The sequence below is a fragment of the Pseudomyrmex gracilis genome, unplaced genomic scaffold, assembly GCF_002006095.1.
Source record: "Pseudomyrmex gracilis isolate BER0280 unplaced genomic scaffold, ASM200609v1 scaffold_72, whole genome shotgun sequence".
In the NCBI taxonomy this organism is placed as follows: domain Eukaryota; kingdom Metazoa; phylum Arthropoda; class Insecta; order Hymenoptera; family Formicidae; genus Pseudomyrmex; species Pseudomyrmex gracilis.
This window is the reverse complement of record NW_018020656.1, coordinates 482,917-498,772: the sequence shown is the minus strand read 5'-3', so window position 1 is coordinate 498,772 and position 15,856 is coordinate 482,917. Positions and strand designations below refer to the sequence as shown.

Here is a 15,856-nt window from a genome sequence, read left to right as displayed (position 1 = left end):
ACTATCAAAAATCGAAGTTTTAATACTGATTTTGTTAATATACGGAACGGAATTTGCGGTTTTAATTATAATAGTAATATTCGCGTATTTTTTACGCAAAAATAGTCTCGCAACTTTTGCGAGAGTCACTCCGCTCAGCAAAGCGAAGTATCTTGCTCCGTTACTTCAACGAAGCATCAGTTCGCAATTTCTTTGCGAAATTTGTTTATCAAAAACGGAACGGATCGAAGAAGCAAAATCAAAAACATATTGAAAAATATCTACACATTCGAAATCTAAATTAAAGTGAAGTAAAACGCGATCAATCACAATTTCTTCGTAAAACTTTTGATACGTGTACTTCATTGTCTTTCACGAGATGGATTTTATCAATGATACTAAATAATCACGTATACTCGTATAATTAAAACTAAAAATCGCGGTAGTAATAACGCTAAGTCGTTAAAATTAAAGAAATATCTGCTACTTATATTCTTTCCCGATATACTTTTCCGATAGAATGTCTCTAAAATTTCTAACTTTATCGTAAAATTCTCGCGAAAAATGTACTTTTTAATCAATATTAATGGACAACAAAACTTGAGGAAAATTGCAGAAGGTTTAAATTAAAAAATTCGCGAAATCTAAATCCGCGTACACGACCGCGATCGCGTGATTTCCTCGCACTTGCGAGGTCCAGGGCGTCGATTTCGACGCAAGGCGAACTAAACGTTCGCAATTTGTTGAAAATGAGAAGTCGTCGAGAAAAAACCGGTACAAAATAATCATTATATGAAGCAATCTGAATTGATTTAAAAAAAGTAATCAATATATCTCTTTGATAATGATATAAAATATCTTAAAAGTACGTTTATTATTCTGAATCTTTATTATACTTTAATTTCTATGAATAAGTTTAATTTAAATTTATAATCACAGCCCGAAAACTATATTTTTATCTTTAAAATAATTATTTTTTCTTGACGCTTCAAGATAAACAAGTAAAGACTATGTCGCACTGATTTTAAAAAAACCCATCACCTACCCTAAAAGTCTACTCACGTGCGCTGGCCACTTACTGCAACGACACCACTCTGTAACAAAATAGAAGTCTATCATTAGATTAAGAACTTTGAAGAAAATTGAGTGTACTTTAATACTTTTATATGTACTTTTATATATAATATTAAAAACAGAAATATACCTTCGTGCCAGCATTTTATTGCCCGAACCGGCTCCTCCGGTACTGCAAACACCGCCATCAGGAACACCGCCATCAGCGTCACCAAAAGTCCAAAAGAAATATTGTCCAGATTGTATCTTCTTTAGCACTTGATCACTTTCACACGCGCGATTAAGTGAATTTCTTTCATATTTTCTTTAAAAGTTGCTTTTGATAGTATTAGACGTTAATTCACGATAAAAAATTTTACGTATATCAAACTATTACCTTGCTGTTTCGAGATTTGTTTTTTTGTAAAATAAAGTATTTTAAATATATAAAGCAATGTATTACGATTACACGTAACTCACATTTCTTTGTTATATGTATGTTATAGACATGATATGTGCAAATGTACTTTTTATTTGAATTTTACAGAGAATTTTACAACACAACCACTCTTTAAAATCGAGTCAACACAAGAACTACTTAAATATTAAAAAATCTATAAAGTTTATTCACCTCCGAACTCTTCTCAATGACAGTTAAGATGACAATGGTACCGCTTGCACCCAAACTGTCAGAGAGAAGAATTCGAAAATGGATAAGAAGTTATAGATTTACCGCGGTTCTCTTAATAAAGAGTATTAACGAAACTCTAATGTGTAAAATATTAATTACCGTATTGTAAAATTCTTCTAAAGATTGAAATAAAAAATATAAATTTTCACTATATGTTATATACAATATGTAACAAAAAAATGAATGTCGTTACGCGTGAATCGATATATCTCTTTATATATTAGAATAATTATTTTACNAAATAAATAAATGACAAAGCGGAAGACTAATAATTTATATACGCGAAATATTTAATCGCGATATACGCGGTATTTTTACGAGAACAAAATTATATAATTAATTCACGAAGAAATTCACTTATGTACGAAATTGCGTACGAACTTGTTATAATGAAAAAGAAAAATTTTTAATCGCGCACAACCCGACAACACGTCTGTTACACTTGAGAGATCGACGAGATCTGAGGCTACGCGCTGCGCTGTGAATAGAGCGCACGCATGCCCCACTTTGCGCAAAAACACTCGCCGGTTGGAAAAACACCTCAGTCGTTGAACATAACACGTTTATTTTTCACATTCTTTTGTATTAAAATTTAACATTTATTACATGTCTTAGTTCTCTTTAAAGGAAGAGAACATTTATTATATTTCTTAATTCTCTTTTTAAAGGAAGAGTACATTTATTACATGTCTTAATTCTCTTTAAAAGAAGAGAATTAAGAAATACATGTCTTAATTCTCTTTAAAGGAAGAGAACATTTATTACATGTCTTAATTCTCTTTCTTTAAAGAGAATTAAGACATGTAATAAATGTTCTAATTCATAAATGTCTTAAGACATGTAATAAATGTTCTCTTTCTTTAAAGAGAATTAAGTATTTGTGTATTTATAATTAAGTATTCATGTATTTCTTAAGAATTAAGAAATATAATAAATGTTCTCTTTCTATATTTTACGCGTAGTATCACCTACACGAACTTGCATAGTAAATAAAAATTTTATCTTTTCGATCGAAGTGGTTGTGTTCCGTGCTATGTGCGCGCTCTTTACCGCGACCGTCGATTCGATATTTCGATTCTCGATATTTCGATATTTCGATTCTCGAAATATCGAATCGACGCGCGCTTCGATACATTAGAGACTCGCGGGCATTCATGGCGGACGCGCGACGCGGAACGGATCTACGTTTGACTTCTACCTGTATTTCTCGCGATTATTTATCGTTTTGCGCGCAAATATCAGTCGTATCGTGTATATCCAAAGTGTCGTGCTAAGCGATATGTGCAGTGATATGTGTAATTAGTATCGCCGATAGTCGCACGTAGTGCTAATGACCGTAAGAGACGAGTGGCTGTATCGTGATTGTACGGTTGCGGTTTCGCGATGCGCGCATGAGATAATAAATTTCGTTTCTTGCTGCAAAAATTGTGACTGGATAATATTAAGACTTTTTTTATTTTCTTCGACTACTCATTAAATTGTTTGATTTCTTTTTCAGTAATCACCCGTAGATTATGTTTATCTTCACTCTAAGAAAAAAAGGAACGTGTATTTCTCGTCTCTTGATACCATCAGTCAGACCGACATGTAGTTGTTAAACGAGGAATATTATTAATTTCAACTATCTGGGAAAAGAAAGAACGAGAATTTGATAAATTTCTTTTGCATTTTAACACGTAATGTGAAAAATAGCAGAGTGTTATATAGTCAACACCCGAAATGTTATTGTTCTCAACGACGAGCTTTTTGTTTTGCTCGAAAAATCGTTCTTTTAAAAACAGTTTTCGTAGAAATATTTTCTCTGTAACTCTGTAACTGTAGTCATTCGCGAAGAGAGAGAGAAAACATGTTTTCCGCGCTATTCTCGAACGGATCTTTAACTAAAATCGGAATAGTTAAAACGATATAGAGAACCACACAATCCATATTACACAACGTATATATATATATAAAAGTGTAACACGAAAAAAGAAAATAATTCGAGTAAAAGTATTTGTATAATATTAATGTATTAGAGATATAAGTAACAGAAATATTATTTTATAACGTTGCAAAATAGTAGATCGTACAGGGATTGCTTTTATTAAATGATTTACGTCCATTATATGTGTCGAGATTATATGTATTTCTACAAGTATGAAGTCGCGCTCGTGAATACCGCGAACACTGTCGCGCGCGCGTTCGATTCGATATTTCGAGAATCGCAATATCGCGCGCTTCGATAGATTCGTGGGCACAGTCGTGGCGGACGCGCGACGCGGAGCAAACCTGTCTGCAAATTATCCCGTGTTTCTCGTGATTATTGTCATCTTACGCGCAAATATCGATATTACGTGTGTGTCGCGAAGTGTCGGGCGTGTCCGCGATAATGTGTAATTAGCGTCGCGCACTCGCTGGTAATGCTAATGAACGAGTTTTGTGGTGTTGTTTCCCGGCGGTCATTTGCGCGCGAGCGACGCAAAATGGCCGACACACAAAGTACGTTCGAATTATTTCGTATTTTCTCACGATTATTATCATTTCGCGCCAATGTCGGTATAGTATAAGAGTTTTTTTTCTGTTTTCAGCAAGCAGTAGTAGAACGTCTGACGCCTGGTACTACAGAGAAGTAAACAGATGAGATTGAGGAGAGGGATGACTGGCTCTCGCACGCATTTACTTTAGTCGTCCTTTCGCCTAGCACATAATAACACGCGCACCGATGGCACAGTCATGCAGAGGTTAGTTTTTTTTACAAAAACTAATGATATAATGTGTACATACGAAGTATATACGGCGACAACAGTTAAACGTTTTACGCATTAAAAAATAAAATATTCTATATTCTTAGATAAAATTCATTTAGTCTCTTATTTTGGTAGAATTGATCATAACAATATATTAATTTTTTGTATATATTATTTTCTGTTTTCAGATCGTGAAGAAATTGATAGGAGGGTCATTGTATATCCTTATTCTTATCCAAGTTGTTGTATAAATTGCGCAGTGGAGTTTGAAGCACCAAAGGAGCCATCTGTAAGGCAAGTGTCGTATTGTTTGCAAATATAAAACAAAATACAACAACATTTCTGTTTATAGCTATTTATAACAAAATATTGATTTTTCTTTTGCATTATTTTCTGTTTTAAGATGTTGCAAAACAGAGATTGCCTATTTTGTCTGCGATTTTGTTCAAGCTGTTGTACGGATTGTAAAATGTGTCACGACTTTTGTAAATTGCTTTTATTAGTTTTTCCGTACATATATGTAATAATTATATAATTAATATAAGAATTTCCAGTCAAAATTGATAACATATTCTAATAAAAACACAAAGTAAAAATAATACAGAACGAGAATCAAAATCCAAGAAATTACACGATTTGTATGTATCTATTTGCCGTCAGATTCGCCTCAGTAGCAGTTAGATGCAAAAGGATCTATTGCTATCTTCGCTGCTCACGGGGAGGTCTGGCGACAGATCAAATCGTGTGGATGTTTTTAGGATATTTGATTGTATGATATTTGAAAATCGATTTTCTCGATTACCATAATCGGACTCTTAATAATTTGTATTAATTTAAAAATATACACGTGTGCTATATTATATATATAATATAGAAATAAAATATTAAAATGTAAATTATCACTGAATCTCTATCTTCTATCGGTTTTGTTGTAATAAAATAATAGTATAAAAAATGTGATACATAAGTCGTGACACATAAATTCACCACGCATTTGAAGGACGTTCTTAACATCGGAGGACTTTATTTGGATCTGTATAACATTAGTTACAAGGTATGTTACTACTCTTTAACAAAAATATGTAACAATTTTTAATAACTTTATAATTGTTTGCTAATTTTATCTTTGCGTTGTGTTTTTTTCAGACGTCGACAGTTATTTTACACGGACCAGAGAGGAGATTGCAGTACCGGAGGAGCCGGTTCAGGCTATCTCAAGGAAGTCGAAAGGTCAGTGTCGTATTTACGAATGCAAAACACAATAACAAATATAATAACAAAGTCCAAAATTCTCACATAATTGTTTTTATTAATTTTCTCTTATTATTCTTTGTTTCAGGTGCTGACGGAGAGAAGTTTGCATCGGAGAGGAGTTTGCGGTACCAGAGGAGCCAGAGGAGTTTAGACAAAATATAAGGCAGACTAAAGGTCAGTGTTATATAAGCATAAAGACAACATTTCTGTTTTAAAATTTATATTTAATATAACTTATATCTTTAGCTTATTTAAAAATTTACTGATCCTTTCTCTCATAATTATATTTATTAATTTTCTACTGTCATTTTTTTGTTTCAGATGCTGACGGATTGTTCACCAGAAAGCAGTTAGCGACATTGAAGGAATCGGTTCAGGCAACAGGATTGCTGGCACGAAGGTATGTTGTTTTTATCAATCATATTTTCATGTATAACTTATAACGTCAAATACATTTTCTTCTAGAACATTTTTAAATTTTTATTTATTAAAGCCACGTATATTTTGATATATTTAAGTAAACTTATTTTACATCCAACAATAAAAAGAAACTTTTCTTTTTGTTACAGAATTAGAGTATAGCAGAAAGTGGCCAGCGCTCGGTGAGTACACTTTAGGGTTATGGTGATGGTTTAAAATCAGTGCGAATCGCGTGTAGATCTTTGTTTTTACCAGATTTTGAAACATAGAGCACATAATTTATGTATATTTTGTATATTTTTACTGATATATGTGCAATTATGATGCATTTTAAATTCACACGTTGAGATATTATAAATCTTCTTTAAAACTAAGTTATAGTAACAATTATACTGGAAATTATATAAAAAGTCAAAATCGGGAAATTGATATGTCTTTTAATAAAAATTATTTTACACATATATCACTATAACATGATTTTACATAATAAGATATATATTATTTGATATTTTTGAAAACTGTTCTCGATGTTTCAATCTCTATCGAAGCGGAAATTTTGTCCGCTCTGACTGCGTCAAAATCGACGCTTGAATTGCGCCACAAAATGCGAAGTCTTAGATTAAAATCGCGATTATTCCGCGTAAAATATTAAATTTATTCCGTTTACTTTATTTTGATTAGTTTTGCAATACTTTTTTCTGATTTCTACAATTTTTGATTTCATTATGTTCGAGAATATTGCGAAAGATTGATCGTACTTGTATATTTTATAAAATCGCGAAAGAAAAAAAATAATTTTAAAGATATTAATATTTCATCTTCTGTTTATTAAAATCTAATTAGCATCTGTACAAAATAGATTTTTTAACTACTCAAATGTTATCCGAGTTTTTTCATAGAAATATCCGCGCAATTAGATTAAATCGTTTATTTAAATTTAAATTAATATATTTTGTAGTTGTACGCGTAGTATTGTTGTATAGAGTCACAAACGTTTTTCTTATACAATTCGTAAAAGTACGTATAATATTATACTTCGCTTGAATATAAGGCGACATAATTCTCGCAAACCTGAATTGCGGGAAAGTCCTCGCAGTGATATACTGTGGGACCAACATGAGACTTGCGTAACAGGATATTACGCAAACAACGGATCATCGAAATAAACCAAAACTCTCGTTCCGATATAAAAATATTCTTTATTTGAAGTTTTTTAAGTGTTATTCGAGTTGTAAAAATTTCGGTAATGATTAAAATGTAGATTTTGTGGAAAACTGTAAACTTTAAAGTGTAGTAAAATTTAAATTTCGCGTGTGTGTGTGGAAATATATTTCGCGTCTTCCGCGTCGCGAGTGATAAAAAGTGCTACGACTACGTGGGACGATGCAAAATCTGTTGGGTCACTTCCATGAGGGACATTCCGAGGGTTGGAGAGGAAGATACATCGATGGACGACGAAGGGACCGCATAAATATGAGTTGCAAAATCAACTTTTATCACTTGTTCTTTTCAGCTAAAAAGTTTTTTACACATTGGACGCGTATTGGCAATTTTACAATTATTCAGAGTTAAATTGCATTTGCAAAAGACTTCATCTCATTATATTTACTTATTTATTAAAGATATTTTGTTACTTTTATTGAACTAAATCTATATAAAGACTAAACTTTATACGTGCAATTTATACAAAATTAGATGTATTTATTCAATAGCTGAAAAGAACAATTTGTACATTGCATGCGTAGTGTCCGCTTATATCTCGCACTGATTTCCGATGCGCAAATAAAGACATACATTGTAAAATAATTGTCTTTATTCGCAATCTTTATATTTGGTGGTGGTATATATATATATAATTTTTATTTATATATATAAGTTGTTTTTTTTATATTCATTATCTTTATTGATATTTTTACTCATTTTTGATATGTGTATTGAATTTCTGCATTTGCTGTACTTTGTAGTTTTATATTATCTTTCCATTTTCTAGACTTGTTTTTAAATTCTTTGTGATATTTGTGAAAATGTATTTAATATTATGTGTGATTTTCGGGATAAAAGAATGTTCTATTCGATAAAATTTTAAAAAGTTATATATATGTATTTCTTTGGGTTAGATATTACGGATCAATATAATAAGGTATGTCATGCTGTTGTTCCAATAACGTGGCTACAGCTTTTTCTATATTTTCTGGCAAATGATCTAGAAGCATACGTGGCATTACCGATAATGTCGTAAATTCTTCCGCTTGTGCCCATCGCATCTCGTATGTTTTTTCCTTGGCAAGTTCTTTTCTACTAAATGCGCGCAAAAATATAAATTACACACACACACATATGTATACATATTTCTATTTCTTAAATTTAAAGTAGAAAAACTGATGTAATTATTATTAGAAAAATGTGTGTATAAAATGTATATAAAATGTACGACTCACGTACTTTTTTCCTTCTATTTGCTCAGGCTTACACCTTGATATGTGAAGTATACGACCAGCAATAAACAGTTTTTCTTTCGAATATCTTCTTCTCGTTATGTCACGCTCTATGATTTTATTCTGAGAAAACACAACATATATTAAATTAATAAAACATTATTTAATATAATAAAATATCAAATGTGTGTGTGTGTAGCAAAATGTTTATATTTTGTGCCTTTTATGTTATACAGATATATTTGTTCTTACCGTGTCGCTGAAATATTTGCCGAATATAGGCGACTGATCCCAAATTGTGTTAATTATGTTATAGTTTATCCATATTTTGTTCAAATCTCTCTCGGGAACGCCGAACAGAACGTATCCAAGTCCGTTTAATACCACTCTGTACTAAAATTACAAGAAGTATTTATTGAAACAAAAAACAATGTTCAATTCACTTATCTTAAAAATTCGTAAAAATTACAAGTCAAAATACCTATCGAAATACCTTAGGTATTCGACAAGCTCGTAGAGTCGTCAGTAATGTCGTTCTCAAGTTTTCTATACTATCCACACTGAGTCTCATTACGAGATCATCTCCAAGTCCTACGGTCAGCACGAATTCTTCCGTGACTCTGGCAGCATCTCTGCTAAGCAGTCCAGCTTTTTGAACAATTCGATTAAAATTGTAAACTTTGAGATGCCACGAGCAATAAGAATAATAATCATTAGCGACGAATATTTTAATCGATAGAATTATAAATAATATTACCAGGTGTGGAAAACGCGTAGACTCTCAGATGCGGATATCGAGGACGTATCAGTAATCCTAGTAGAATAGCTAAACCAGCTCCTAAACTATGACCTGCGCGAACACATGCGTCATTTGTTTTTTTCCTTTTTTTTTTTTGCATTTATACGCACTGACAAAGCAGTTTATCGTAAACGTGCTTACCTGTGAGTGTTAGATGATAATTGGGATACGTCGCAAACGCTCTTTCCAGAACTTTATAATTCTCCAGTTGCTTTAAGATTATTTTCACTCCTAGTATCATACCTTTGTGCGCCTGTATCGATGTTTTAATTTTTATATTACTTATATGTGCATTAATTTAATTCACATACAAAGAAAATAGAGATTACTAACTGTGCTTCCTGGAGGAACGTTAGGACATTCAAACGTATCGGCCGCGGCCGCAATATCGGTGATTAAATCTCGCAAGGATAACGAGCCTCGTATGACTATAACGATACTAGCATTTTTATGATCGGCAATTACACAGAAAGGTATCTGCAAAAGTTTACGCCGTGACATTTAATCATCGGGGCAGACGTGTAAAAAGAGCGTGTAATAATAATATGTCTACTACATGAGCAAGAAGATACAAACTTGGCACAAGTGATTCTTGAAGGAAGCAAAAAGTATATCTTCCTCGGAGACTTGCGATAGATATTTGACCCCAGAAAGATAACAGAGACAGCAATTGTCATCCAGAATAATGTTAGATTTTCGTCTAAAATATAATTTTTAAAATTAAAGTATATTAAATCTAATAAGAAAATTTACACGCGTGTGTGATATAAATTTTACCGGAAACAAGCGCAGCATGTCATGTCTCGTGCCAAACGAAAACATCCAGTACACATATGTTGATATATTACAAAAAGCCAACCGTAGGAAGCAATTGACAATTGCAAGAAATGATGAATAGCTTCTAAGGACATCCAGTTAGGCATACCAAAAAAAATCTCGTTGCCGTCTGCAAAATACGAACGGCGCAATTTTGTCATTATAATAAACTTATTCGGTGTTTAACAAATCTTTTCACGTAAAAATACATGTCACATAATACGCGTCTACCTGAAGTGTATTTTGGACTCTCAATTAGATTCATCCTTTGTAATTCATGAGTTTCTCGCTTTTGTCGAACTCTTAATAAAATGCAACCGGCTACTACGTCTGAAGGAACCAAGTCGGTACCTCTGAATAACGCAGTTAAAAGACCTACAAAAATATTTTGTCGGTATTATTATAAAGAATGAACATATTAAAAATTAAAAGCGATGATCTTAATCATAGGTTTTTGAAAAATGTAATATAAATTTTTTTTTGCGATATATTTTGCGAGTGAAACTTCTTTTGCTACACGCAAACGCGTTATTTCCTAACAGAAATTTATTATTATAGTGGCTAAAATAATATTTATTTTGAGTGATAAAAAACAGTTGTTCAATAGTGATTTTAATGCTCGAAATAATTATTGTTTTTGCCATATCCAGTAATAAATTCCTGTAAGGATCATATTACGAACGCGCAAATTGTTATATCCCCAAACTACGAGACAATGACTTATATCGAGAAGAAAGTCCCACCGGTGCCAAAAAACCAGAACAATGATCGATCGATTTATCTTACGGCGAATTCGCACGGCCAATTTACGAAAACAAGAACAAAAGTCTGCGTTCCAGTTTCAACATGCGGCAGGACCTCTTCGCAGGTCAGCCATACCTATGTCTCACCAGCGACATGTTGGAAGGTCTCGTTTGCGCTCTCGTCCTTGCGCATCCACCAGAGAAACTTGAATCTCCGCAGCCAGATGCGCGAGACTTTGCCGTGCTCGATGGAGTTCTCTAGATGTCTCTTTTCCAGAGAGCCGATCGGATCGAATACCAGAGCGAGGCCGAAGATGCTGAGACCGATCAGGATCCAGTCGAAAAACACCAGGGCTTCGACAACAGTGACAGAATAGTGCTCGTGACTGCACTCTACGCTCTGTCCGAAAATCCACAAAGTGCCCAAAATGTTCCACACGATCTCTGGCAGCAGTAACAATATCCTGAATATGCCAAGGAATTTTATTTTTTTTTAATGTTAAATTTGATTTGACGAGAAAATTTCCCTTGGATCTTGATTTGACAATTTTAACTAGACATATGAAAATCACATGTCGGTATATTGATCAAAACTACGTATATTGAATATTAATATTAAAATTTATTCTATAAATTTTAATTACTAATGACCGATGCTCTGCATAAAATTATAATCTTATTGCGACATTATAGCTTAACGAAAATCCGTAACGCTATATATGTGAACGAGAAGCCAATCGGAGGGGGCTCCCCTTTTCTGTATATTTACCATTTTAATTACTAATGACCAATGCTCTGCATAAAATTAATCTTATTGCGACATTATAGTGATAGCTTAACGAAAATCCGTAACGCTTAATTCTCGGTTTTTCGTTTTAAATGTTTTTTTGAATATATTTTAATATACCTATTTTTTTGGTCACTATATGTACCAAGGTTTTAGTTTTTATGTCTTGTTTTTTTTCTATTATACCAACGTAAATATAATAAACATGTAGCAGTAATGAAATCAAGATCTCGACTTAGCACTTATTGCAGATACAATTATACAAATGTAATCATTTACATCAGTAATGTGGGAACACAATAAGAAAATCTATAAAACCGTTTATATATACATATATATCGCTTTATATTGCTCTCATGACTCTTTTTACCAGTACATAATTCATGGTATTATACTTTGTATTACGAGAAAATTGCGATCTTGCATGCTACAATAGAATAATGTTTATATAGCTAGCTTTGAAGTCATAATCCTAGCAATATAAAAAGAATATTAATATAATGTTTATATCGCTAAGATCATGACTTCAAGGTGATCTATACGCGGTCATTACAAAAAAGATAATGTTGCAGAGATACAAAACATTCACTTTGAAAAAGTGTATCTCATGAAAGTTTTTCAGAAAGTTATCAGTCTAGAAAGCTGATTGTCATGAGGTTAGTTTACTTTTATTGTGTGTGTGTGTGTGTGTATGTTTGTGTGTGTGTGTGTGTGTGCTTACTTGATCATTAGGAGAGGTTCAACGTAGCGTCGAGCATGCGTGTCCATGATGGCCCCCTTTGCGCTTTGCCTGATGATGATGAGTATCAAAAGCGTGATGATACCAAGCATGACCGCTTCGCCGAGGAGGTACACGCGCACCAATTCACCTCCCAACCGACAATTCCACGTATCCTCGTAGTATTTTCCACATGCGATTCCTATAAGAATGAACCTGTAAAACACATATTTAACCGATAAACCTTGAAACAGAGTAAACAGCTCGTGTGTAACAAACTGCAACATGTATTCGTAATTTATTCATACGTATTTGCTTGCCATATTTTATTTATGATAATAACTTATTCAACGATAGAGTTGTGGTTGTTTATAATTAGCAACACTCACCATATAATGCGAATGAATAATTCGAACAAGCCGGGATAAACAAGATCGTCGGTTGCGGCCAACCATTTTCGTCCGAAGAGCTTTAACGCAGGCATTTCTCTGTAGAAAAAAAAAAAAGAAAAAATGTAAAAAAGGCTGTTACACTTTGATAGAAAGTGTTACAACACGTTCTTTTGATCATCTTATTTCAGTTCAAGGAGAATTCATTGTCTTGATTGTTGTATTTAGATATTCGCGATATCTGAGACAAGTTGATCGGACGCGTTCAATAGAGAATCTCGCTAGAATTCGCATAACACCGCGGGAAGTTTCTGTAATGAGCTAGCTCTTATGAGTTTCGCAACATAACTGTGCAGAACAAGGTAAGAGACGTGGCTTTCTATGATCGTAAATATCTACGAGATTCGGCCGCGAACTGGTATCTCCGCTATCATGAAACACTGTCCGGAGAAAGCGTCAGGAGAAAGTCCATCCTACATTCGCAAGACATATGGACACGTCTTCCGATGTGTTTGCAATTGGACCGATGTATTCAGCTACTTTAATCAATAGCGCGACTGGTTATAACATCTGCAATCGATTATGCATTTATACACGATGCGATACACGTGTCTGCTTTTATTAAGCGTCAATAATTGCACAATAATTGTCTATAGGTCACAAAAGAGAATAAAACAGATGATATGTATATTGTATATTATATTATAAGACAAAACATACATATGTTTGGCATATATATATGTATATGTTTTGTCTTATAAACATATATATGTTTGACATATAATATGTTATAATTTATAATAATAAAAATAAATTTTTGAGAACATATATATGTATAAAATCTTAAAAATCAATTTTTCAACACGTAGACAAACATAATTACATAAGAGAAAAATTTTCCTTTACTGATCATGTTAGTTAGCAGAATGCGAATTCTTAAATACTTTCTTTCATAAAGAGCGCGCTTACGAGAACAAGAAAATTACGGTGTATTATTACGGAATATGACGAAAGAAGGAAAGTTATGTTAACATCGTTGCTTCTGGCAACAAGCAAAGCCGGTCGTTTCAAAATATTTATCGGTATCAAAATGCACAATCTGTTTTATTTTGTTATTGTAAACTATAAAAATGTCATTGCAGCTTTGTAAAAAAAAAAACGTTTAGATAGAATAGATATACCGAGAACTGACTGTAACATTTTTTGCATTATTCTCACAATTAAACCGGCCGAGTTTTTTTCTTAGAAGATTACGAATCTATGAGAAATCGTAAACGCACAAGCGCGACCGTAGTAATTGCAGTGACAGCAATTAATGCTTCCTTGCGACTCGTTTTGTCAGTGTCTCGCACACGATAGTGTATCGCGTGGAAAAAGATAAGAAGGCTACTTTAAACTTGCGTTATTCAACAAAGAAGGTGAGCAATGTGTGTTTACGTTTTTAAAAATAAAATAAAAGAAAGAACGTGATGTTTACAAGTGACGATAGCTCTGTACACAATATCGTTTCGATATAAATTTCAAACGAGAAATAAGATCAAACTCGCGCACATTCAAGTTGCGCGTGTATTTTTATTAGCAACAGACGAAATTACGCAAGCCAAGGTGCATTGCATGCGTATCGTGATTTGAAACACGTGTTACGTGTTACATATTGCGAATTTCGTCGAAACGAAAAGCAAACCGGAATTTTGCACTTAAACATTCTTGCACTGAACACACACCTCATTGGTATTTCCCGCATAATTTGCCACGCGCGAACGGCGAAGTGTGTATTTAACGTATCTCTAACAATGAAAAGAATATCTCGAATCATTTAACAATTTTCGACATGACATAATTGAAGTTTGCAGAGAAGCTTGTTATCCTCGCGTGATGTGTGTTAAAATATTAAAACTGAAAAATGTTCGTGTGCTGAAACATTAGTGCACATATTGATAACAAAATTAGTAATAAACTGTAATCGCTAAATAAAACATACTTTGTGATAGAATATAAAGATTTAGTCACAGGTGCGTGCGCGATTTGCGATATCCGGCAAATCTGGACGCCTGGTATTTCTACGCGCGTTAAAGTCTCCTCTTCCTCTCGATCGATAGTCGCCGCGACACTTCGCGCATACCGCGTAGTTCACTTGTTCGCGTTCTCCTATTCACGATTTTCCCGGCAATTTTCCCAAAACCTAAACCCAATCGAAATTTTCACTCAATTACCGTCACAAGGGCGCGGCGCGCTTATCTCCGACTCGCGCACGGTTTGGAAGCCGCGGCTAAACTGGAACTCTTCTTGTTCTCTACGGGTTCCCGTTAAACGTTCGTCGTCGCGGAGAACTGATTCCACGATCCGTCCACCGCGCACACGGAAGTCGGTCTTCACGAACCGACCACGACGTCAGTAATTGACGCAGATGGAATCCGCTTCTTCCTACGTTTTTTGCTCGTTCGTTCGTTGCCGCTTCCAACAACGGCGCAGCGATTTGTCGCCGCAATGTTGTAATCGTTCGGCGATGTGACTAATCGTTCGCGCACAACAATAACTTTCGAGCATAACTGCTGAAGAAGCACTTATCGCACGTACGGAGATACGCACATCGTGCGCGGTGCGCGGTGGTCTCGGAAAGTTGCCGAATTTTCAAAGATTCTTCCGAGATATTCGCAAACAGAAATCGCAACGACAAACGCGACTGTTGCCTTACGCGAGAGATGAATCTCAATCTGACACTTTGAAATTTTTCGCGATATCTCACTGAGAAAAGAAACGCGGGCTCTAATCACGTTACGGCAACTTGTTCACCTTGCAAGAACGTACAACGCGTCGCGCGTATACGACCGAATCTTGCAACTTGGTCGCCGCAACTGATCTCTCTCTGATACGCATCGCGTATGTATCACAGAAAACTTTCTCTTCTTTTGTTATCGCGCAACAACGCGAAAGTAAAAAAAAAAAAAAAAAAATTTTTTAAATTATTCTCTCTGAGATGGACAAAACGATTCTGTTGAGTTAGGTCAAGCGGAATGCGGGAGCAATATGTGGCGCAATTGTGCCA

General features: G+C 34.1%; 1 protein-coding gene across 3 annotated transcripts; it reads right to left on the bottom strand.

Moving 5' to 3' along the window:
* Positions 1 to 8,200: 8,200 nt before the first annotated feature.
* On the bottom strand, positions 8,201 to 15,650 carry LOC109854724 (sn1-specific diacylglycerol lipase beta-like). Of its 3 annotated transcripts, none has more exons than XM_020428132.1 (14): positions 14,792 to 15,650; positions 12,811 to 12,909; positions 12,425 to 12,637; positions 11,064 to 11,380; positions 10,405 to 10,548; positions 10,135 to 10,303; positions 9,934 to 10,057; positions 9,691 to 9,834; positions 9,499 to 9,610; positions 9,316 to 9,408; positions 9,052 to 9,206; positions 8,811 to 8,951; positions 8,566 to 8,681; positions 8,201 to 8,421 (listed from the first exon to the last, which is right to left on the bottom strand). In XM_020428132.1, the coding sequence occupies exons 2-14, from the start codon at positions 12,903 to 12,905 to the stop codon at positions 8,244 to 8,246; spliced, it is 2,001 nt and encodes a 666-aa protein (XP_020283721.1). In that variant the 5' UTR covers positions 12,906 to 12,909; positions 14,792 to 15,650; the 3' UTR covers positions 8,201 to 8,243. The 3 variants fall into 3 exon arrangements, with proteins under 3 accessions (XP_020283721.1, XP_020283723.1, XP_020283722.1); XM_020428134.1 differs by having other exon boundaries at positions 8,201 to 8,418; XM_020428133.1 differs by having other exon boundaries at positions 15,024 to 15,650.
* Positions 15,651 to 15,856: the final 206 nt, after the last annotated feature.

What these genes read in the sequence shown, in the direction of transcription:
- LOC109854724 (XM_020428132.1), bottom strand. Translation starts at nt 12,905, where the DNA reads ATGCCTGCGTTAAAGCTCTTCGGACGAAAATGGTTGGCCGCAACCGAC. An exon ending in GACCTTCCAACATGTCGCTG is followed by an intron (nt 10,549 to 11,063) that starts GTGAGACATAGG and finishes ATATTTTTGTAG; the next exon opens with GTCTTTTAACTGCGTTATTC. An exon ending in TTATCATCTAACACTCACAG is followed by an intron (nt 9,409 to 9,498) that starts GTAAGCACGTTT and finishes GTGTTCGCGCAG; the next exon opens with GTCATAGTTTAGGAGCTGGT.